The sequence below is a fragment of the Thunnus albacares genome, chromosome 13, assembly GCF_914725855.1.
Source record: "Thunnus albacares chromosome 13, fThuAlb1.1, whole genome shotgun sequence".
In the NCBI taxonomy this organism is placed as follows: Eukaryota; Metazoa; Chordata; class Actinopteri; order Scombriformes; family Scombridae; genus Thunnus; species Thunnus albacares.
In genome coordinates this window covers 23,600,434-23,625,250 of record NC_058118.1, presented here as the reverse complement: position 1 = coordinate 23,625,250, position 24,817 = coordinate 23,600,434, and the positions used below count along the sequence as shown (strand labels likewise).

Below are 24,817 nucleotides of genomic sequence, written 5' to 3'. Positions count from 1 at the left end.
TTACTGTCACAGAGGACTAAAGAAACCAGAAAAATTCACTTTTTAGAAGCAAAAAAAAAAAATACTCAAAACTATTAATTCTAGTCTAACTAGTTAATCTCTTTTAATGTTTAATCATGTAACATCCTCCTCAGTTCATAGTTATTTTTGTTTGTTCGGAGAGGTTCGTTTTATTTCAGAGACAGAAAAAAAAAAAAGGCAAAGGGTAAAAGAAAACAAGGATATAAATAGCGTATGTGCTGCATGTGTGTGTTGTTGGTGTGGAGGTTGAGGTTTGAGTATGTATCGCTGAACGCCCGTCTTTGATGAGTGGATCGAGAAAGCAGGAAGCGTGGGGAGCAAACAAAAGCTCTGTTCCATATCAGCGCTCGCAGATTGAAATATCAGCAGCTGTGCGACCTCAACGAGGCCCTCTGCTGATGAATCACCTCTCCCGAGCAATTTCAAATGATAATAGACACAGGAGTGTGATTCCCAAAGGTGATATCAAGGTGTAAGATGACATGAATGCTGTAAATGTGATGCAGTGCACAGCTCTCACTGTGTCAAAATTCACACAGTTTGTTCTAATTATGTGGAAATCGCAGGTGTTGATTCTCCCAGATGATAAATGTGCTGTTTCAAAATTTCTGAAAATGGGATGAGTCATGACTTTTAAAGAGGGTTTCAAAGTGACGGTGGCGGAAATCTAGATAAATATTTATCCCTGAGTGAAATTCATGTGTCATAGCAGCATCATACAAGCAACGTGAAGAGAAAACTAAATCTGAGAAGACAAACAAAATACACGTAGCAGTGACTAAAAGTGATTAGAGCTCTATTATTATAACTATTAGAGCAAAACTGTTGACGCCAGTGGTGACCCAGTGGTGCGATTATACAACAAGATGGCAGCCAACATGGTGGAACATGGGGCGGTAGGATTTCATTTTCAATTAAAGCTGTAGATTATTTTCTCAATTACTTGGTCAGAAAATGTCAGAAAATTGTGAAAACGTCCTCAAATGTCTTGTTTTGTTCCAACCAACAGTCCACAACCCAAAAATATTCAGTTTACTGTCATAGAAGACAAAGAAAACCATAAAATATTCACATTTTAGAAGCTGAAACCATCAAATGTTTGGTTTGTTTACAAAATGACTGAAACGATCAATCAGTTATCGAAATAGCTGCCAATTAAGTTTCTGTCAATCGCTCTAACTTGAGCTTCTCTCTGATGTTTCCACCAACCAGCTGGGCTACAAAGTTTCCCTTTCTTTAACCAAAACCGACCATAAAAGGTAGGCAGATCAGAAAATATTCATACAAATCATTTTTTGTAAGTGAGTTGGACAGAAATGACAAACAACGTATTTGTTATTTAGTTTGAACATGTTTAAAATCCCAGGTGTACAATTTATAGTGTCTGAAAAAGAGGAGAATCCTGAATTTTACCCCAAAATGTCAAGAAAATTGACCAAATAAAATGTGAACGAATGAACGATCGAACATTAAAACCAAGTTCAAAGTGGTGCGTAGCGACTACTTTTCAAAAAAAGGCCTCTAAGAGACTTAGTAGGCTCCTGTTTTATTGAAAAAAAAATAAACAAAAATGAAAGCGTCTGACAAGCAGCTGTTGCACAAAAAATATACAAAAAAATGCAATCCGACTGTGGAAATAAAATGAACAAACGATGGTAATGATGGTGACGGTCAACAGAAAATATCAGAGCTCTACCATCTCCCTTTGCCCAAAAACTCCCGCCACCACCTAAGTAAACAGGTTAAATAATAGGAAACCACACCCATGTGTCAAGCAACGTAAGTGACGCAATACCCACGTCAATATATAAACAATACCGGCCCATAATTATTATGTCTCAAACAATAATAATTACACAAGAATAATCACACATAAACATATTCCAATATTATGGAGAGTCTATTTTGTAGATCTTCTTTCTTCATAACTGGACGTTATCGGACATACTGTCTTTAAAAGAAGAGTGATCTTTACTATCACTCTGAATCAGTAAAGTCTGTAGTCTTGTGTATTGTCATGTGTGCAAGAGGTCAGGGGGCAAAGTTAAAAAAAAATCAAAAAAAAAAAAGTGTCAGTTTGGGCAGATCAGAAGCTCCTCTGCCTCCAGTAGAAGGCAGACTTTGTTGATTGGCCGGTCTTTGTCTTTATCCGCACCTTTTTTTTTATCCAGAATGGTCACAGCAATGACTACATGGTGGAAAACGTGAAGGAAATATGACATTTATGTTTGTTTCATGTATTGATGTGAGGAAGGTTACAGTCTCCTCATCATCGCTGCACACAGAGCTGATGTTTTCATCTCTTCAGTGACGTTTATGTCACATGATTCATTCATTCAGTCATCGTTTATTCATTAAGTCTGTTTTAAGCATTTATCGAACTTTTACAGAAAACATTTCCTCTCAGGTTTTTAATGTTTTAATTAAAACTGCAAATTAGAACAGTTAGATGGAAATGTGCCTCCCAGCTCACTACAGTAACTCACATATTGTTTCTTCCACACTACCAGACAGACAGACGACTGAATACAATTCATTCTGTCAGCAGAGATCTTCAGACAGGGTTTCGTTGGGGGGGTCAGGCTAATTAAGGCTAAGCCCGTCTGTTGGGGGTCGCTGACATGAAAACCTGCAGCAACTCCTGTTCTCCATCGCTGGATCTAGTCTGATTTTATTGGAACTTGGGAGGAACAAAGCATCTTCATGTCCGGAGGAGTGTCTGCATCCTCATCAGTGAACGACATGTTTACTTGTTCTTGTCACTGTGGTAAAAGAGAGAAACCAGTTTGGCAGACATCAGCTGCAGGAACCCCAATTAGCTGCTGTTTCTAATTAAGTTGCTTTAAACAAATGAATCATGTATTCTGTGTTCTAACATTTAGAGGGCGTGGACTGTTTCCATTTAGCCGGTTAATGCTTTTTAGCAACATACAGCATAAAAACACGGTGGCTTATTCGAGCAGCAACATCTGTATTTGTCAGTTCGCTAACCAAGACCACTCCTTCTAGAATATGGTTTTAATGGTTTACTGGGAGGGTGGCAGAAGAGCAGGGTGAAAAGGAGGAAGGATAGTCAGAGGGATGATGGGAGAGGGTCGGGGGATGTGAGGATGAGGGAGAAAGAAGGGGAGTGATGGATGTAAGGAGGAGGGGCGCCGACGTCAGGGAGGTAAGTGGGAACAAGGGGTGGGGGGGGGGTCGAGACTCAGGGTGGGGGTGCCGTCTCGATGATCTGGCGTCTGTACGAAGCCCCCTGTTCCTGTGTTCAAGCAGAGAAGAGAGAGAAAAGTTAGCGGACTTGCAAGCTGAGACAAAGGGGAGAGGAGTGGATGTGGTGTGTCTATATACCCTGTGGTGTGGAAATGGGATGCGTATGAGGCGTGGTCTTTGGTTCCCGAACTTTGTTTATAAGTCTATAAACTTCATGAGAAAGTAGTGAGTGTCTTCCAGGTCCTGGTTGATTTGGTGACCATAGCAAGTAAGTGTGGTTTAATACGACAGCAAACGCTCAGTTTGAGCAGCTATCTGTCAGGAACACAACACCAGAGCAGTTGGTGTGTCTGTTTACAGGTTGTTGGTTAGCTTGCTGTTGCCATAGGAACAACCCTGTCTCTCAGAAATTAGGTTCATATGTAACCGATGCTGCGTTCACAACCGTCCATGTTGTGAAGAAGTGAACTTCGGCTCATGAGCTTTTAAATCTTAATGTGAAAACAACATGAATGCTACAAAGAAGATGTGTTTGTATTTTGGTTTATTCCCTGAAACCACTAAAATATTGCTTTACCAGCAACTAACGATTACAACCTAATACCATGTCAAAAAATTACGTTATCAAAAAATTGATATGCAATACATGAAATAATAAAAGGTTTCTTGCCATCAACCAAACATTTACTTTCATCCGCCATGTTTCTGCCTACATGACGTCAACTTTCAGCAAGTCGCGTACCGAAATTTTTCGTCGACTTTCCGAGTTGTTCTGACTTAAAGGGGCGTTCACGTGACTTTTCCAAGTCGGAAACTCATTTTTCCGATCATTCTGACACCACATGAATGCCACATGAATTGCAACAGTAAATACATTTTGTTTTAAACATAAAGCTGCAAGAATTAAATTTCCTCTCAACATAATGAGAAATGCTGTTAATTTTAATGTTTATTTTCTTGATTAATTAATTGTTCGGTCCATAAAATGTTGATCACTGTTAACCTGAAGCGCCAGATGGTTTGTTACACAGAACCATTTGAGAAGTCGTCCTTGGAAACTGAGCAGGTGCTTTCAGAAAAAACTTGGCCGGTGATTGGATGAACCATCTGTCTGTCACCGTCTATCACCGTCTTACCTTGTGAGGCAGCTGGAATTTACGACACTGATTGGTCCGAAACACCACAAACGCTAAACTTGAAGCCTGACAAGATGGATTCTCAGGTAATCTCATGAATCCAGCTGCCTCGCAAGGGTAAAATCCCCAAAGCCCAAGATGAGTCCTCAAATGTCTCGTTTCGTCCCGACCAACAGTCCACAACCCAAAGATGTTCAGTTTATTGTCATAGAAGACTAAAGAAACCAGAAAATATTCACATTTGAGAAGCTGGAAACAGAGAATTTGGACTTTTTTTTCTTAAAAAATGTCATTGCAAATCATTGCAGCTTTACATATGTTGACCGTATTCAATATCACGGCTTTTACTTTTCAATCTAAATGCATCAGATATTAGCGAGCTAACTTTAGCTTTGTCAGTTGGTTCATTCACATTAAGCAACAGTTCAACCTGCAGTTAGTAGCTGTAAATATTTAGCAACAACTCATCTCCACATAAGAACTTTACTCCACTTAAGAAGAAGTTTTAATTTAGTGATGTGAAAGTCTCCACTTAATAAATTATAACCAGGCTCGTTCGTTGGTTCAGCTCAGAGTTGTACAGATGGATGATGGGAGTTTTATTTCAGGTGTGATCAGTTACTGCACCTTGTTTTGTTTTGTTTTTGTTTATTTTACAAACCGCTTCCAGCTCACAGTTCATTTACTGTCATTTACATGTTTGTACTCGTCTTGTTCTTCCTCGTCTCACTTTTATTGTTCTGTATGTCATCTTCTTCCTCTTCTTCCTTCTCTTTCTGTGTCATCTTCTTCCTCTTCTTCTTCTTCTTCCTTCTCTTTCTGTGTCATCTTCTCTGCTCCTTCATCATCATCTTCTTCATTTCCTTCTTTTAATTCTTACTTTTCTTCTTCTTCTTCTCAGTCTGTGTGCAGATTCCTGCTAACCCTGATTGTTATACAGCTTGTTGTGAGCAACAGTGCAGCCTCGGAGGAACAAGTGAAGTGATTCATGAGTTTTAAGAAAAACAAATAATCATGTGTCATGTTTTTTTTCCCTTGTAAAGTCTCTTGCACTACATCACGGTGTATATTTTCTCTGCGAGCTGCTCTCTGAAGTGTGAAACTGATATTTGCCCCCAGGGGGTCGGTGTCACAATCCTGCCTGAACAGCTGAGATTTATAACAGTGTGGCCTCTCCGCTGTTCTCACTGCTCCGACTTCTCACTGTGGCCGGCCGCCTGATTTAAAAAATATTGTCAGAATCTGTCCTCTGATAATCGCTGACGACGGTCTCATCTCTTCTCTGTGTGTCTTTGTAGAGCAGCGTGAGGCCGAGGAGCCCTGCCGCCATCTGAGGGGGAAGAATTCGGCGTCCCGGACCGCGTAGATGGACCCCCCCCCCCCCCCGACTCCGGCCCCCCCTCCTCCGCAGCCCTGAAAGTGATGTTTGCTGCTGATAAAAACACTGGGGAATGTGCAGAGTTCATCTGTAGTCCTGTGGAATAACAGCAAGTGTGTGTGAAAGTGTGTGTTTATCCTGGGATTCAGACACATTTCCATCTAAATGAGGAGAGTTTCAGGCTGATTTCTAAAACATCTGGACGGATACAGAAAAGTGGCAGAAAGAAAGAACGGTTTTCTTAATTTCCTGCATTTTTGCAACTGGAAAAAAAGCTACAACTGGAGTTTCCTGATCGAATGAAGAGATTTCTGACGTTTTTATACTGAATTTATTTCACTCTTCTGTGAATTTGGTGCTGTAACGCGCTAAGTTTCTCATTTCCGAAGACAGAATTTGGATAAAAATCATAATTTTTTGGTCCATTCTCTTCTGTTGTGCCTTAAAAGTGTAACATCTTCTGATTTACAGTCATTTATCTCCAAACCAGGTGGACAAAACCGGTTGTTGGGACGCTACCAAGCAGCTGCCACTACTACCACAGCAATTAACCTCATCATTAACTTTCAAGTCCTTTGTGCAGGAAAAAAAAAAGAAAGTTTTATTTAATGAGAATACTAATTTATGTGATTACACACATTAGCAAAGATGCTGCTCTTTATTGACTGCCAGGCTTTCATTAACACAACACAAAAGACCGCAGAACGTTTAATATTCAGACATGTGACGGTTATGTTGCAGAAAAGTTGCTACAGAATTTTAATGGATTTCCTCAACTGATCAGCTGATCAGATGTCCATGTGAGCTGTTTTCGTCTTTTATAACTTCTAAAGGAAATACTCATTTCTTGAAAAACACAGACGTTATTTTTGAGACATTGTGATGATTTTTGAAGGATGTCGTAACTGTAACTGACTCGGTTGTCGCCGGTTTTTTAGTTCCCACCTTGGATTACAACCCGCAGGATATGTCTGCATTTTAATTTAATGTGCCAGAATTTGGCGTTTTGACTCTGGAGAGGTGAATCACAAGCTTGCCATCCCGTCCTGTGCGTCTGAAATCGTCTCTTCCTGCCTCGTGGGAGAACTCGTCGCCTGTCCCCGTCACTGCCATGGTGATGTCGCAGGGCACCTACACCTTCCTGGCCTGTTTCGCCGGCTTCTGGTTGGTCTGGGCGTTCGTCGTCATGCTCTGCTGTTTCTGCAGCTTCTTGCAGCGCAGGCTGAAGCGTCGCCGCGAGGAGAGGCTGAGAGAACAGTGTCTGCGAACTATGGAGATGGAGCCGCTCAGCTGTCAACCTGCAGGATACCTTCCTCCTCCACCTCCTCCTCCTCCAAATCCACCACCTACACAGCTGCCCAGGGATCTGCCGCAGTTCTGCCCTCCTCAAACTCTGCTGCCGCCAGTTCCTCTACAGGTTCCTCATCCCATGCCGCAAGCAAACTGGATCAGCATGCCAGGTAATGTTTGTAATTAAGTTCCTTGATCTATGTGCCATTCTGTTGATTTTCAAAGATCTGGTGAAAGCAGTTTTGATTTAATTTCACATGCATTTATTTCATATGTTTTTTTGGACGTATTAATTGTACTTTGAACCTTGAACGAGGCTGCTTCACCCAATGCTCTGAGGGGGTCAGCGAGGCAGTCAGAGGGCGTTTTCAAACCTATAATTCGCTTGTTCTGGTCTGAATCAGTGGATAAGATGGTAAACTTGGTTCAGTTTCCTTTTCACATAGAGTCCAAACAAACTAAAATGCATCACTACGGTCTACATGAGAACGTTCTCTCTGCTCATTGGTCAGATGTGTCTGGGGCGGGAGCAAGAACGTAAACACAGGAAGAAGGTCCTGAAGGCTCAGACGCATCCCAGCATTTTGCTCAAATTTGCAGAGTACGCCTAGTAGTTGGTCGGATCGATGTCGGATCACGTTCCAACCACAAACGACCTGCTCCAGAGTTTGTTTGGTATCAGACTGAGACCTCGTCCTCTAATGGTGCAGACACACTGGATCCATTGATGGATGTAAAGCTGACGGATCCTTTTCATTTTCTATGGAGAGCAGGAGATCCAGCTGCGTGGTGCATAATGGATACACAACTGCGAGTTGACTGACCAATCACTGCATCTGCATAATTATGACTCAACCTCAACTTTAATCAAATGAGTCCAGCACAACGGACTCGGCTCATGCTGATCAAATATGAATCAGGATTCTGTTACTGCGTTGTCTATTTCTCGCCTCAAATGTCTTCAGAAACACTGTGTGTACTGTTTAACTGTAATATGAGAAAATTTGTGACCCGGCTGCCATGTTGAAAACGGACAAGCCAAAACCAAACATCACTGTTTAGCGGTCCGGTGTGTCCTCACCGGAGTCTGTGTCAGCACGGACGATAAGCTCACGTCCGACTAAATTCTCATTGGTCGAATAATCTCCGTGTTATTTTCATAAGGAGAAAAGTGCTACATCAACAGCTTTCCAGGAGTAATCCATTATTTCCTGCGGCGGGAGGGACAGACTAACAAATTACCTGTGAAAACAACGGGGGTGTATTCAAAACACCCCCGTTGTTTTCACAACTTTGAACTCGTCCAACGTAACGGAGACTGCTGGATCTAACTGAACTCAACGTTTACTGAATCTGTGTTTCTTCTATAAGTATAACAACAAGAATCCTTTGCCATGCCCAAAAAAATATTTTTAATGCCAAAAATAACGTCAAATATCCGTTCATTCGGAAATCAGTAGTGTTTGGGAGTCTCTGTGCAGCGCTGCTCTGGTACGCGAGTCAACCTCTGTGTCGTTGCCTAGGAAACTATTGGTACTATTGGTAGCATAACGCCGTTAAGGAATATGTCATTGCGTAGTACGTTTGTGTAGCGAGTAGGAAAGAGCGAGTGGCAGAGAAGTGACGGTGGATGCGAGCGGAGCAGAGGAAAAGGTTAGTAGTAAGTTGTCAGTCTGGCAGTAAATGTACAGTACAGACTACAGTTTGTCAGTTAATAAATGCTAAAAAGTCACGTCTGTTGTTTCCTAAAATGCTGGAAAAGTAAAGGGGGTTAGCTCCAAAGTTAGCAACAATGGGTTAGCATAACCTGAAGATGCTAAACAGAGAAATACAGAACAGAGAAATGTGTAGCTGCCGAGTTCACTCTGTCCCGTTACATCCAACCTCCCCGTGACTAATCGATTAGCTGAAGATTATGTATGATTTCAGTCGACCAAGATTTTCTTTGGTCGACTACAGCCCTAGTCAGCACCATAAAGGGTCGCTGTGCTCTTATTTTGGTCTGCACCCGAGAACGATTGCCGTGTTCTGATCTTAACAAACAAATCGCACCAAGGAGGAAAAAAACCAACCAGGATCCCATTCAACTGGATTAAAAAGTCGAGTGTGAAAACGCCCTAAAGATGTGGAGGAATCTGTGTATGAGGAGGAAAATTTTAAAGATGCTGGGAGGCTGCGTCCGACATCACTCCCTGTACGCTATATAGTGCACTACATCTACCCTACACCATTTTACATTTATCCGCTATATAGAGCTCTCTTGATATGTTTTAATAGTTTTTGGACAATAAAATATAATATAAGATATATCAGGAAATTTGTTGACAATAATAAAATATAGAAAAGCACCAGTCTTATCCTTTCAGGCGAGGTGTAAGTGGTTTCTAAGATACCAGCTCCAATGGTGCATGAAATAATCGGTGGTCAGAATTCACACTCAAAATATCAACTTCTGCATCCATTAGTTTCAACACTAAACTCACCGCAGGTCTTCTCCCAGTCAGGATCTGTTGTCGTTGGCCAGAGCAGTGACTCAACAGAGAACACAACAAAGTAAAGACAGAGAAAAACATCCATACGAGTGATTCAGATGCAGACAGAAAGCAGAGTACAGGAGGAGGATTACATTATGCACCATGTCAGATTTTTTTTAGAGTCTTCCCAGCTTCTACATCCCTGCCTGCCGGGCAGCGATCCCCCCCGCGGGGCGTCATGGTGACAGCTGCCGCTGAGACGTGGGCGGTATCTGTGGAGGCTGAGCGGTGACAGAGAGCGAGCAACAACACTAAACCAAAAAAGAAAAAGAAAGACGAGAAGAAAGAGACGAGAGAGAGAGAGAGAGTGAAGAGTCAGCAAGAGCTCAGCTGGACGAGAGAAGGAAAGATTTTATATTTTTCCCCGTATGTACGTTCAAAGAGTTATTGGTGAATATATAAGTGATCCTTTCCCAGTGGTGCAAAGTACATTTACTTAAGTACTGTACTTAAGTACAAATTTGAGGTACTCTGCTTGAATATTTCTATTTTATGCTGCTTTATACTTCCACTCCTCTCCATTTCAAAGGGAAATATTTCACTTATTTCACCACTACATTTATTTTACAGCTTAAATTACCAGTTAACTTTACGTATTTTACAGAAAACACATATAAGCTTATAAAATACAACACATTTGCTAAGGTTAAACTAGTGGTTCCCAACCAATCTGGTTGGGAACCACTGGTCAGATCCGACCTTGTGTATTCTGACCACCGTTTATTTCATGCACCATTGGAGCTGGTATCTTAGAAACCACTTACACCTCGCATGAAAGGATAAGACTGGTGCTTTTCTATATTTTATTATTGTCAACAAAAGGCCTGATATATCTTCTATTATATTTTATTGTCCAAAAACTATTAAAACATATCAAGAGAGCTCTATATAGCGGATAAATGTACAGACTTATTTGGACACAACCAATCTGGTTGGGAACCTCTTACAAAAAAAGAAGTTTTGGGCTCGTTGTCACATTTCAGATGTCGTTTCCCCTTTAAACTTCTCACATAGTTTCGTTTAAGTAACTGTTCGGGGCTCAAAGAGGTAAAATTATGGGGACATTTTACTGCAGAGCGAGTGCTTTTACCCTTTAACTACATTTTGCTGATGCAAGCACAGCCATGTCATCCATCTTTATGGTCTGACCGAGCGGCAACCTCCGGGGCTGTAAAATGAAGCCAATGAGGAAGTGCCAAAAACTGCAGTTCCTTGAATGGCCACTTGAGGCTCCTAAAGCGAGTCAATAGACCCTCATGTTAAAATGCCCAACTTTACAGCAGAAATAAACATGTTTAAAGCCTGGTACGAAAAACGGTTTTGGTCTCTATAGTTAATTTCTTCTTTCATGACAAATGTACGGGGGGTGAATTTTTTGATAACTCACCTGTTTAAATTTCATTAAGCCGTAAAGTTATGCATAATGAAGGACATGGCTGCTTTGAGTGACAGGTCCGCCAGCCGCTAGGTGGCTTGTTTCAGCCATTCAGCCCGCCTTTTTGCCCATTTTTGATTGGCTGGGAGTTAGGCAGAGTCACGCACTGCCAAGATGGCGACGGCCGGAGCGGCTCACTTTGAGCTTCAAAACCGCTCTTCAGAAACCAACGGGTGACGTCACGGTAACTACGTCCATATTTTTATACAGTCTATGCGTCTGACTGTTGCACAAATGATGTTATTGTTGTTATTCTTATAGTACGCATGTAGCTCTCATTTCAGTTAAATCTGCACATGTGGCGGTTTAGGACCTCAACGGTGTTTACACTGGAGCCGGACACATGTCACTTACAATGATGATGCGAACCATCAACACAAAAAGGTCGGATCTGACTTAAACATCAGAATTGAGCATTAAGGCCTGTGATGTAAATGTAACCTTTTCCATGCGTAGAGTTGTAAGAACCAAATAAAAACACAGAGAGAACAGAAAACCATCTTTCGAAGCTTGAGAGACATTTTTTTAGTTAGTTAATTTATAAACGCCTCATCTTGTTGTGTTGTTGCTGCATTTGTGTGGATTCTGGCTTCGATACAGTTATAATACATTCCCGGGTTTTGACCTGCAAAAGGAGAGACTGATGTAGTTGTTGATCCAGTAACATCCCTTTGAATCATTCAACAAAATCTGAGAAGTGGGCCGATGATTCAGAGGTCTGTCACCTCAGTCATTTGATTTAAATATTCGTTTTTTCATTAACAATTGGCCTCATTTATGCAGTCGATGTTGGAAGCTGCCCAGTACTAAAACAGTCTGACACTGCAGGTCACTGAGCCGCTTCAGTTGAGTAGTTGGCAGTTCAGTGAATTGCTCAGGGGCACTCCAATACAGAATGAGAGTTTGCAGTCCTGAGCTCACCTTTCTCTAAACAAAAACCTGCCTGTTGTTCCTCAGCTTGAGCCATATTTTATGGAAATTCATTCATGAGTTTTGGGGACTTTCTGCTTCTCCCTCCTGGCTGAGATAAACATGAGGAAACTTAACTTTTCAGGAAGGAATTCAATCTGCAACCAAGAAAGCTAGCAAAAAGTTTTCCACAAGACATTTGAATTGTAAAGATTTCTGGAATGGAAAGTAAAATTTCAACTGCAGTAAAATTTATGCCGGTTGTGAGCAGCATTAGCATAAAGTAATATTAGAGCATAAAAGCATTTGTAACAGCGTTTTATCAAATGTTTACTTTAGAAAGTTGTAAATTGTGCCTCAAGTCTGTCTTCAATCTGTTTATTCATGAGAAAGAATAAAGCTTTTTTCCACAAAGAGAAAAAAACAAAAAAGAATCAGAAGGCTGAGAGAGATATGATGGAGGAGGAACAGAATAAAAAATAAGAAGGATGAGAAGGAAAGAGAGATTACTGGGAAGTAAAAGGAAAGCTTCAATGGCTAAAAGAGAATCAACTGCTGTCAAAGATGCTTAACGAGCAGAGACAGACAGTAAAGTATGAAACAAAAGGTTGGCAGAGTCTCGGTCACAAAGCAGTCAGGGTGAGACTGATAAAGAGGTTTAGTATCCAGGCAGCAGCACAGCGAAACAGAAGCAGGTTCTGACCAGCTGAGTTCAGCGGAGGACGGAAAGAGAAGCCAGGAGATGTTTAAAGTGTACATACGGAGTGGAGTGGTTTTACCCTTTAAGATCTGTTGCTATTGGGTTTATGCGTGCGCACAGTTGTGAAGATTTTCTTTCCCACCACTGTACACTGTATAGTTGATTCTTTCAGGTCCTCATCTACATCACATAACCCCGTCAGGACCTGAGCTTTGCTCCCAAATTTTCTTCAGCGTCAAGCAGTCAACAAGAGAAGACAAAGAAGTCCAGCCGCTCTGAAGCTGTCTGCTTGTGCCCCTGCCGTCAGATCTTCACCCTCGCTGTGAGTCTTGCCTCAGTGCTAAGCACGCCAGGCTAGTCCTGGTTCTGCAGGCCGCCTGTCAGTTCTGTCTACGCCTGCCTGCGGAGGAGCAGCAGCGATGAGCAGACGTTCTAACGGCACTGCAGGTGGAGGGAGGCGGTGATGGAAGCTGGGCTGACCACAGCAGTGTCCCTCTGGAGGACGAGATGGACACTTCAGTGGCAACTTCCCAGATATCCTGGAGGAGGACTCGAGCTCTCCTCCCGGTTCTCCCAAATCCCCGTTGATGACAAGGGCGGGGCTCCGTATCTGTGTCTCTCCCCGTCCTCACCGTGGCCAGGAGCTGCCCCGCAGCAGCTCTCCCCTTCTCCGCATCAGTATGCCAGCCATATTCTGGCCACCAAAGGATTTTTCCAGGACTTGCCAGGCATCATCAAGAAGACGGCAGATCTGAAGGGCATTGCAATGCCGGCAAAACAACCTGCACCTGCTCGCGGCCTCTTACGCAGGGACATTTACGACCAGGAGCCACCGGCCAAACGTTCATGCAGCATTTTCCGATCCCGTAAAACTGAGAGTGCCAGGGTCCAGGTACAAGCCTTTTACAAAAGTCCACAGGGATACGGAAAAAGGGGTTTCCCACTATCCTGCCACTAAAGCAGAGCCAAGCTACCATACTTCTTCCCAAGGCAACCTTCTTAAGAAAGCGCAAGCCATCGCCGCCAACTCCTTGGGATCAAGTTTACGCTTGCCTCTCTGACCGTTCACACCAGTGTGCCGCTCAGATTGACGCAGCTCAAAACAACATAGTGCTGCTGTCCTCAGCTGTCCGGGACTCTTTCCCCGGAGCTAGCCACAGACATCAGGAAGGCTATGATTGCTGCCCTGACTCTCGCCATGGCGACCACGGTGGCTTCATCCAGAAAAATGGTTTGGCAAACTATAAAGGAAACGGAGGAAAGGGATTATGCAGGAAAGGGATCAGGGTTTTGTTCTACTTAGACGACCTAATCCTTATGGCCCCCCCTCCCAGCATTAGCAAGACAGCTAAGAAGACACAACATTTAAGTAAGACGACTACCTGACAGGTAGACTAATCCTACCTGCTCAGCACCAAACAGCAGGCAGTTTTTGGTGAAAAAAAGGGAACATCCAGCAGATAAAGAGCCAGGAGTTGGTGGAGATTGAACCAGAACCAGAAAACGTGACTCAAATTAATATTGGTGTCTAAATTGGAAATTGCAACTGAAGGCAAAAAGCCCAGAAACAAGCAGAAAGTGAAGGCGGCTGCAGTATCAGCAGCGAAGACATCGGTGTGTATTCAGTCTTGTATTACTGGCAAAAGAGTGGTAGATTGGAAAGAAAATGTGAATATGAAAATATGCTTTCAAAGATTTGAGACTATTAAAGGAGACGGTAAAACCATCATTCATTAGAGTTTCTGGCTTTAGAAACACAGATTTCATGCATCAGTCAGCTGTCATCCCACACAGCCAGCATGTGTTGCTCTGACAGGCTTTTGTACCCCGAGTCCTTGACCCACACTGGATGTTCACACTGGGAACAGCTTCCTCCTCTGCAGCCGCCTGCAAGTTTTTAACAGGAAAATCATGCTTGTGTGTTGTTTCTGCTCTGGTGTTGCTTTTGATAACATCTAATTGTTATATTTAGTAGTTCATCATTAATTACACTTTTCAACATTTGCACAAAAGGTTTGACATTCATGGTCCACATAAAGACTTTTCCTGTGGCGCCACCACGTTTCCCTCCATTCACATGGAGGGAAACGTCTCAACAACACTTGGATGTAAGCTGGTGCATATATTCTGTTCCCATCAGGATGAATCGACACGCTTTGCTGATCTTTTTCATCTAGTGCCGTCATCAGGTCAAAAATTTAAATTAAATCCAATACCTGCACATTACTGCTGTTCTCACAGTGCCGTTATCTCTGCTGTAGACTTTTAAACCCCATTCAGACAGGATGAATACCGCAAGTGGAGGTGTGGGATTAAATATTCACTGTGCTCTTAGTTCTCTTAGTTCTGGGCGGCATCATTTTAACCCTGGAGAAATGACAGGAGCCAAAAAGCCTCCCCAGGGGAGCGCCAGAGAGTTGAAAGTAAAGCAAAGATACTCCGTGAGGTGACTTTTAAGTCCTTCTTGGACTCGTAACTCAGTCAAATCTGAACACACAAACAAACACATTTTGATATCATTGAGTGTGACACTCACTTCCCAAAGACATCGTTATCTGCGACGTCTATCGCCAATAAACCTCCATAAATCCACTTAGAAATCAGAGAAGAGGCTTCAGAACTTGCCTGAGAATCATCATATTATTAAGTTTTCTTCAGTATCAAACTAATTCAGTGATAGTTGATAGTAACAGCTGATTCAGCAGACTTTTAATGGAGAAAATTTCACAAAATATAAACAAATATCAGTGTCTTGAAAGATAATTGTGTCTGCATGTTGCTGATATTAAAGCCCAGTTGATAAGCCTTTATGGGGTCTTGATTTCCTGCAGTGTTTCATGATGTATTCATGATGAATGATAATTTAAAAATGTTACTTAAGTAAAAGTTCAGAAGTATAATCAGCAAAATGTACTTAAAGTATCAAAAGTAAAAGTACTCATTATGCAGGCTGGCTGCTTTTAGAGTGTTATTTTATTATAATATATTATGTAGTTTGTTTTTTTATCACTAACAAATACACATAAGAACATTTAATTGCTGTAGTTCATCAATGTGGAGCCAATTTCAGATACTAATTTCAGACTAACAGTAATAGTACTGCATTATATTATGTAAGTGTATCATATGTTTTTTATAGTAGTAATAATAATAATAATAATACACTTAATTTATTTAGAACCTTTCACAACACTAATGCAGCTCAAAGTGCTCAACATTTCTTTTAAAATGAAAAGAGCAGAAAATTTAAATAACAACGTATTTTATGTAAAATCTTAATCTGTAAAGTAACTATAAATTGTAAATAAATGTGATGGAGTAAAAAGTACAGTATTTCCCTCTGAAATGTAGAAGTACAAAGTAGCATAAGTTGGAAATACTCAATTAAAGTACAAGTTCTTGAGTAAAATGTACTTAGTTACTTTCCACCACTGCTTTCCTGATGGTTTTTGTATTAGCAAACATCTCTTCTTGCAGAAATAACTCCTTCTTTAAGATACAAGGACGTCGCTCCAGACGGGATTTAAAGGTGCAATGTGTAGAATTTAGTGGCACTTGGTAGAAATGGAAGATAAGATTCATAAGTATGTTTTAATTAGTGTATAATCCCATGAAAGTAAGAATGGCTGTGTTTTCGTTACCTTAGAATGAGCCCTTGGTGTTTTTTGCAAGTTTTGTGGCCACCGTAGGTTCTCCTGCACGCTTACAACCTCACTGCTAAATACCACTAAATCTTACACACTAGTCCTTTAAATTACAGTCAGTTCATTGAGGTAATTTTGGCTGTAATTATTACTGGAGGGTGAAATATTACCCACATAAAATACTGACTATCAGGCAATGTTAAAATCATCCCACCACCCCTGCAGACATTAATCCCGTCCCCGAATGGGGCTTTTGTCTTATTTTACAGTAGCTGTCACAGATTACAGTTACCATCACATTCGTGCTGACATCTCTGTATCACACTACATACAATCAATATACTTGAGCCTCACAGAACTGGCTGCTGGTTCAAAGGAACCCCCCCCCCCCCCCAAGTGGAAACATCAATCCCATGTGTTCCTCCTGACATTGTTCCTGTGTGGATGATGTTTATTTAAAGCCGTCCTGGCAGCTGGTCAAACTGTTTACAGCAGTACAGAGCTGATAAACAATGAGAGTCTGATCCTGTAGGCATCTGTAAGGCATGATGGAGGAGTGATGGGATTGTGGTCCAGGCACACACACACACACACACACACACACACACACACACACACACACACACACAAAGACATATCGTTTTTGCATCCATAAATACATCCATCTCTATGGCAACAGTTCAACAGTTGTTTTCCAACACTATACTGTTTGTTTTTAGGCTTTAAATACAGTAGGTCCTTTCTGGGGAATGATATGTGGATTTTCTTTGGTTGTAAAATTACCCACATACGCGCTCCAGACGGGATTAAAATCACCGATCACCCCGCCTCCCCGAGAGACATAAATCCAGTCTGAATGCAGCTTTATTGTTATTTTTCTCTCTCTTAAACTTGGGTCCTTTCTATGAAAATTAAAAGTTTTCAGGCAGAGAAAGTTTGCATGTAATGTATGTTAGTATGAAAACATTAAAATAACAATAAAGTAATGTTAATATAATTCCTGCTTTAATTGCTGCACAGGTTATTTGTAATGTTAGCATTTAAAATCCTGTTGTTTCCTCATAATATACTAGACACTTGACTGTGGTGTATACAGGAAATACAGGATTTAATCAGTATTGTTGATCAGCCACACAGGATCATGAAATGAGACTATATACACCTATGCACAAAAATGATAAATGTAACAACACAATGCATTTTGCACTCAAACACACTGTTACACATCAAACTGATCACCGAAGCATTGATCACAGCCTCACAAACATTGTCACTCTTTATTAAACAGGCTTAAACACACAGTAACGCAGTAGTTTCCATCCAAACGTGGCACAAATTTAAACCGAAATTTCAGAAAATCGATTAAAGAAAATGCGAAATAATGTACGATTCCATCCGCTACTGTTTTGCGAATATTAATAGTCGAGTAGAAGATGTAATCAACAGAGCGACAGTCAGAGCTGAAGTGATGGAAAACACATCCTGGTGACGGAGAGCATGTATATACAGACAGGTATCGAACGCTGCCCAGAGACGAAGAAGAGAGCTGAAAAACATCTGCCGCCATGTTTTCGTCTCTCCAGCGGGGCCGAAGCTTCAGGGACATTTAAGTCACATATTACCTGGTTGTTTATTCGCTAAATCTGTTTCTACTGCACTGGGGTTAGTGTCCATCGCATCTTGCTTTTCCACCACATCCAAACGTAAACAATATTTTGACTTTCCAGCGTTTCCACTCATGTTTTTTATGCCTTTTTTTATGTCTGACCATAAAACAAGTGCTTCTCCCTGCAGTTTCAGTGTAAAATCATCCAGCGCCTCTATAAAATTCAGGACTCTGATCAGATCTCTGAAGCTAACGGCTAATTCTGCACTGTGAGCTAACGAAGAGGTTTCCTTCTTTGTATAATGAACATTTATTACTCATTAGTTTTTATGATTTGTGCAGTTTAAGGCCCACGGAAGATGGAAAAGCTGCAAACTTTTACTAGTTAGTTACTGTTGACATCTCAGATCCAGTGAAGAGGAGCTTGTGCACCATTTCGACAGATATTGATCAGTTGTTGCGGAAAACGGCTTTAAGTTTGATATCCGTAGCCTGAGGAGGTTTTATCAAGCCAAAAATCTTTCCCTTCATACTGACAGTACATTGACTCCACAGTTTTACATTAAGCCCACAGACCTTCTGTCAGTGCAGAGATAGTTCAGAAATGTTGCAGGAACAAACTTGTTTGTTTTTTCAAATCATATTTTTGTGTTTATTTTCACCGCAGTGCAGCTAACGCATTCAGTCCAGACCCAAATCCACACCAACACCGTCTCTCTAATCACTCCTCATTCACTACTCCTTACACAACAGACACTACAGTGTGCACTAAATTGAGACTGCAGATACTAATGAATCATCATTTTGTGTCATCACTAACAAGTGTCGTGTTCACATGGAAAAAAGAAATGCGTTTGATTATTGGATTGTTCCCAAAAAGTATTTTATGTCTGCATTGCAGGAATATTTGAAGACACTCTGTCATGCAGACATTTTACACTTGCACACTGAAATAAAATGGACAATAAATATAGTACAATATATAGGAAATAGGGAGCAATTTCACTGTCTGACCTGAACTATCGAACGATCGAAGTGCATTTGATGTGTTTCTTGTTGCACAACCTGCTGCACTGCAGTTTCTCTGACTCGTAGTTCAATCAGGAGAGACAAGCCAATGAAGCCAAAAGAAATGTTTATTATAGAGGTGATATAGATGATAAAGTCTCGACAAAAGTCTTTGGCACCAGACTGGTGGTGTGTGTGTGGCTGACGACTTCTGCTGCGACCAATAAGGCTGATGAGGATGATGAAGTGATGAATGTGCGAAGACCGGGCTGTGATGGGGAGATAGTGAGGAGCAGCAGCATGAACGCAATAAAAGGCAGAGAGGAAGAAGACATATTTGAAAAGACAGCCGCAAGACGACGAAGGCTGATAATGAAGTCACCGTGTTATTGGTTAGATCAGACCAGCTGATGAGAAGGACAGATGGTTTGAGAAATAAAACTACAGACCTGAGCATGCATAAGATCCTGACTGAACTTTTGCTAAAGCTCCGTAAGTCTTCAGAGAGACACAGAAAACGTAAAACAAGCGAGTCTGAAACAGGAGCCCGAGTGTGTGTGAGAAGAGGAGAAATATTTAGTAAAAGAAAAAGAGAAAGAGAGAGTTCAGACCAAATGTGCTGTGATGGTTTTTTCCCCACAGTTGAGCACATTGTCACATGTAGGAAGGTGTTAATTACACTTGGGTTGTGACCTGAAAATGAAGTGGGTTTTTCTGAGATTAAACTCAAATAAAGTTTTTACTCGTGGCCCTAATCCTCTTCCGTAGATAATAACACGACTGTTTGTAGTTTTGTTTTTCATCTGCTGATTGTGAGTGTTTTTTGCGATTGCTCTGATTAATAAAAGTATTCTTTGATTTTGAAACAGTAGCCTTATGTTGTTGTTATTTAGCCTCTGTGAAGCTATTGCATGGTTAAATCAATTAATTTTATTTTTTTAAATTTTAAACAGCCACCTCAGCCACTTCATCCTGAGCCTGAAAGAGACAAAAGTTATTTTGATATCCTTTGACAAGAATAATATATATTCTGGGTGGCCAGTTTTATATTTTTTATCTTTGTATGTATCATAGACTGTATAAAAATATGGACGTAGTTACCGTGACGTCACCCGTTGGTTTCTGAAGAGCAGTTTTGAAGCTCAAAGTGAGCCTCTCCGGCCGTCGCCATCTTGGCAGTACGTGACGCTGCCTAACTCCCAGCCAATCAAAAATGGGCAAAGAGGCGGGTCGAATGGCTGAAACAAGCCACCTAGTGGCTGGCGGACCTGTCACTCAAAGCAGCCATGTCTTTCATTATGATAACTTTACAGCTTAATGAAATTTAAACAGGTGAGTTATAAAAAAATTCACCCCCCGTACAGTTGTCATGAAAGGAGAAATTAGCTTTAGAGACCAAAAATGTTTTTTATACCAGGCTGTAAACATGTTTATTTCTGCTGTAAAGTTGGACATTTTAACATGGGGGTCTATGGGGATTGACTCGCTTTTGATGCCTCAAGTGGCCATTCAAGGAACTGCAGTTTTTGGTACTTCCGCATTGTCCTCATTTTACAGCCCCGGAGGTTGCAGCTTGGTATGTAGCCTAAAAGTGTGTTTGTTATGATCTACGTTTTTTGTTTACATTGAGTCTATAAAAAGAAAAAAACTTGGTTTCATCCATATCCATAAAACTCCCAGGCGTTTTCTTCTAAAGTCATTGTTGATGTTTTTAGCTGTAATCTGTGCGTTCGCTCCTCTACGCTTAACCTGCAAACATCCAGGACTTCTGGGAAACATTAAAGGCCACTAAAAACATAAATATTGAATAAACAACGATATCAGATCTGTTTTCAGAAAACTCCCGTCCTTATCTAAACATATGAGCCCCAAAAAACCCAGACTCACTGGGGTCCACATAATTTAATCAATCAAAAATGTAGATACTTTCATAATTTTAGGTTATATTGAGTTAATTTGTTGTAAAGTTGTGTTTTATCAAACTGTACTGTAAAACTGTAACCAACTGTTTCATTATCAGTTATTTTCTTTCAGTGCCGCCAGGATTTTGCAGTTTTTTTGTGATTATTGCAATCAAAAATGATTTTGCAGTGGCTTTTCTCAAAAATTGCGACATAATTTGCATAAGTTTATTTGCTCTTTTTATGGTAAAATTGTGATAACTTGGAAAAATTGCGAGCAAAGGAAAATAATGTTGATTTCTAAAAAACTACTAGCAATGAAGGGTCACATGTAATCACTTGCTTTGATAAAAAAAAACATACTGCATATCAGAGAAACAACTCAGTGATATTTTTTTTATGTATTTTCTTAACATGAGAACCATGGGCTCAGAGTTATATATTAATATTTGTAGTTGCTTCTGCTCCTTGCTGAATGAGCGCTGCGTGCTGCGATGACATAAAATACCACGACATGAAATGGAGCAATTGATCCAAATCACAAGCAGTCTGTTGATTTGGCCATTTCATGTGGAAAAGTTCCAGTAATTAAAAAAAAAATTGAAAGCTCTCACAAATTTTGCAGAGATTTTTTTGAATTTGCATCAATTATTGCGATTATGGAGGATTGTTCTTAAATAATCGTTGATTGTCAAGTATATTAATAGTGAAAAAACTATTAACATTATTATTATTCATATGACTTGTTTTGTCTGATCAACAGTCAAAAAACACAAAGATGCTGAGTTTACTGTCATGGAAAACTTTCACATTTCATATTCACATTTGAGAAGCTGTTATCAGAGTTTTGGGCATTTTTTTGGCCCCATAGTTAATTTTAAGATTAATATGAGATTGAAATTATTAGATTTATATTTTCCTTAAATACACTTTGTTGCGATTGATCTTAACTCCGTGTTTCTTCATTTCTTCCAGACACAGATATATTAGGGAAGCCGCCCTGTTATGAGGAGGCGGTCCTGATGGAGGATCCCCCTCCGCCATACAGCGAGGTCTTGGCCGACCCGCGGGGGGGCACCTACCTGAAGCCGTCCCCGCTCGGAGCAGCACCTCCACCTCTCCGGGAACACCAGGATCCTCCTCCGGTGTTCACATCTGAGATGAGCAAGCTTCCCGCAGCGGCTGTGTTCCCCAACCGGGGTTACTCCTCCCTGATACGCTTGCCTTCGTCGCAGCGCTGGGACTCCCTGGGTCACCTCCTGTCCAACATGGACTTGAACCACAGCAACCTCACCCCGCCGGGGGCCCGCTCCCTCCACGCTGCTGCTGCGATGGCTACCATGCCCCGCCGAGAGCACAGGACTCAACATGACGGACTTGGGCTTCGAGGTGGAATACAAGGACTGCAAGGGGGGATAGATGGACTACATGGGGGGATACATGGGTTCCAAAGGGGGTTCCAGGGGTTTCAGGGCCTTCAGGGGGTGCATGGACTAAGGGGCTTGGAGCCCAGCTGTGGCCTGCCTACAGCCTTCCCCCTGCTGGGTCGCAGCACTGCTGTCTAGCCAACCATTAAGTTCCCTGAAGAGCCCTCTAGCAGGAGACCTCCAGTGTAAAGACAGACTTCCTGTCTACTCCGTGTTTACAGCACTAACACACTAGAAGTAAAGATTCAATTCCCTAAAGAGGGAAAAAAAGGGGTTCTAGTGCTGCAAAGAAGTCAGGAGTTCAATTCCCCGTGCATCTCTGTGGGCGTAGGCTACCACTTATTCTGCCGGGATCGCAGCTCTCAGCCATCCGTGTGGTTAAAGGAGAAAATTACATACATATTGAACCAGTGCTGCTGAGTCATACAGGTGTCACACTGAAGCTAATTGAGTCAAGATTCTTTGAACAGCAGAGGAGGCGAGAAAAGAACCAGTAACAAGGTAGAAGACGAGCAAATCAAGCAAGGAGCACAGCTGTTTCTCATGTCACACTCTACTTATTTTCATCCCTCCTCTCCTCTTCTCCTTTCTCTGTGCCTGAGCAACCTATTGTACGAGGCCGTTGCCATGGTTCCCAGGAACTCTGTTGCCCACGACGACCTCTCCTCTTTTATCTGCTCTGATTTTTAAAGACTCTGTCCACAGCTTGCCTCCTCTTAAAGACTGAGAATATCAATACTTGCAAAAAGAACATGTGGTGACTTTCGGTGGGACGTTTGTGACTTTAGTTTTCACAATACTAAAGGCAGAGTACAACAAGTTAGCCAGAGAACCAAGCGTACTTGGATTGCATTTTGTAACATGCTGCTTTGTTGTTTTCACTGTTGTATTTACTACAAATTGCTGTAGTTCAGCCTCTTAAGTGGCGGTCCTCAACATGGAAGTTATAGCCCTCCTGGTGGTGACAGGATGACGTTGGCTTGGTCATTAGAGTGGAAACATGTCATTTTTCATGTACAAATTCACTATCATTCTTTTAAGCTATGTGACAAACGCCTTTTCTCTTGTGAAATAAAAAAACATCCACTCTATTCTTCTTCTAATAATTTATGAAGTAAAAAACAAGGCCAGAATGCGAAAATAAAATTCATTGTTTGATGTTAAAATACATTCTTCTGAGTGTTTTTATGTTCACTGCAAGGAGTTGTACTTCTCATAATGTTTAAGATCTCCTACAGACATGTTTTAGGAAATATAGGAATATGCTGCTTGTGTGGGTTTTCTACTAAATAAATAAATAAAATTACATCTCTCCCTCTCCCACTGAAATTTAAAAAGCTAATTCTCATCAAGCAAAACATCTCTCTTCTAAAGAAATATCTCTGCCTGAACGCTAACATGTTAGGACTCCTCTGTAGCTCTTGTAAATATTGGCCCAGATGTGAGTTATTTCCTTGGTTAAGAAATTTGATAAAATGCTTTTACTGGTTGTTTTAAATGTTGAACCAAAAATTAGTTGCTCTGAGAATTTTTGGCCAGATAGGAATGATTTCCTTCTCTGTGATGCTTGATAAGTACAGGCCCTGAACCCTTTCTGAATCTCTTCCTATAGTAATTCTCTGTGGTTATCAACATTAATTTATTAAATGCAGTTGTCAGTGAGCATCAGGGGTGTCATGCAGTCAGTTTTTTTTAGGGGGCACAGTTTCACAATACTCATGTTAATGTTCACACCAAACTACGTTGATACCAGTAATTATCTGCTTTGGCTTCCATGTTTATAATCAAACTGCCCCTGTATTAGTAACAATCTATAATTACAATACAGTTATTAACACCACATTGCATTTAATAGCAATACTGAACAAGAAAATGTTGATGAAAAGGCTTTAAACTCGGAGCTAATGTTAGCTAGTTAGCTAGCAGTATCGATTATTTAACGTCAAGTAAAGAAAGCCAAAGCTGCCAACTCTCACCCATCGACCGTGAGACTCACGCAATTGACACTTTTCACTCGCTGTCACGCCACACACGTCCATTTTCTCACGCAGTTAAAGACAGATTCATAACTGATAATGTCGTGGAGCGAAAAGAGGACACTGACAGCGCACGGACAGACAAGACAGAGCAGCACAGCGCAACAGCAGCACTGTGCAGCAGCGAGTAATTCAGTGAGAAATATACACGAATGTATATTGTTATCTCAGTCAGCGTCTCCTCCTCTCCTCTTGCGCCGTGCACACACAGGCCGGAGTGAACTACGTCAGTGCAAAGGCTGTTTCTCAGGTGGAGCAAGGTTGGATGGGATGACTAACATTTCCTGTCCTGATCCACCCAGTTATATATTGTTCTTGATGCATTCTTGGTTTGGTTGGTTGGCACCCTCAATTTATCTAATCTAGACTAGTGCAGGTGGCTGTTTCTTGACTTTGTCCAAGAGTTTAAGTGGTGTAGAAATGCAGGAAATTTGTTTTAAATTACTTTATTTTTTTCTGTGGGAGTAACTTTCCAAGTTTGCTCCCCAAATTGAAAACATAACCAGGTGCCCGTACATAGACCTGTTAACTTCTATTTCAATAGACCTGAGAGACTAAAGTAGGGAGTACTGGATGATGGGA

General features: G+C 41.2%; 1 protein-coding gene across 9 annotated transcripts in view; it reads left to right on the top strand.

The window, feature by feature from the left end:
- Window positions 1–23,290, top strand: part of LOC122995722 (proline-rich protein 7) — a 37,430-nt gene extending 14,140 nt beyond the window's left edge. For 8 of the 9 annotated variants that reach the window (XM_044371073.1, XM_044371067.1, XM_044371068.1 and 5 more), the window contains 2 exons: window positions 5,666–7,205; window positions 21,748–23,290. In XM_044371073.1, the coding sequence (XP_044227008.1) occupies window positions 6,857–7,205; window positions 21,748–22,337 (939 nt within the window). In that variant the 5' untranslated portion in view covers window positions 5,666–6,856 and the 3' untranslated portion in view covers window positions 22,338–23,290. Of the gene's footprint in view, window positions 1–3,572; window positions 3,586–5,665; window positions 7,206–21,747 lie in introns of those variants that run through there. The other variant, XR_006406854.1, reaches the window with a different exon arrangement.
- The last annotated feature ends 1,527 nt before the right edge of the window (window positions 23,291–24,817 follow it).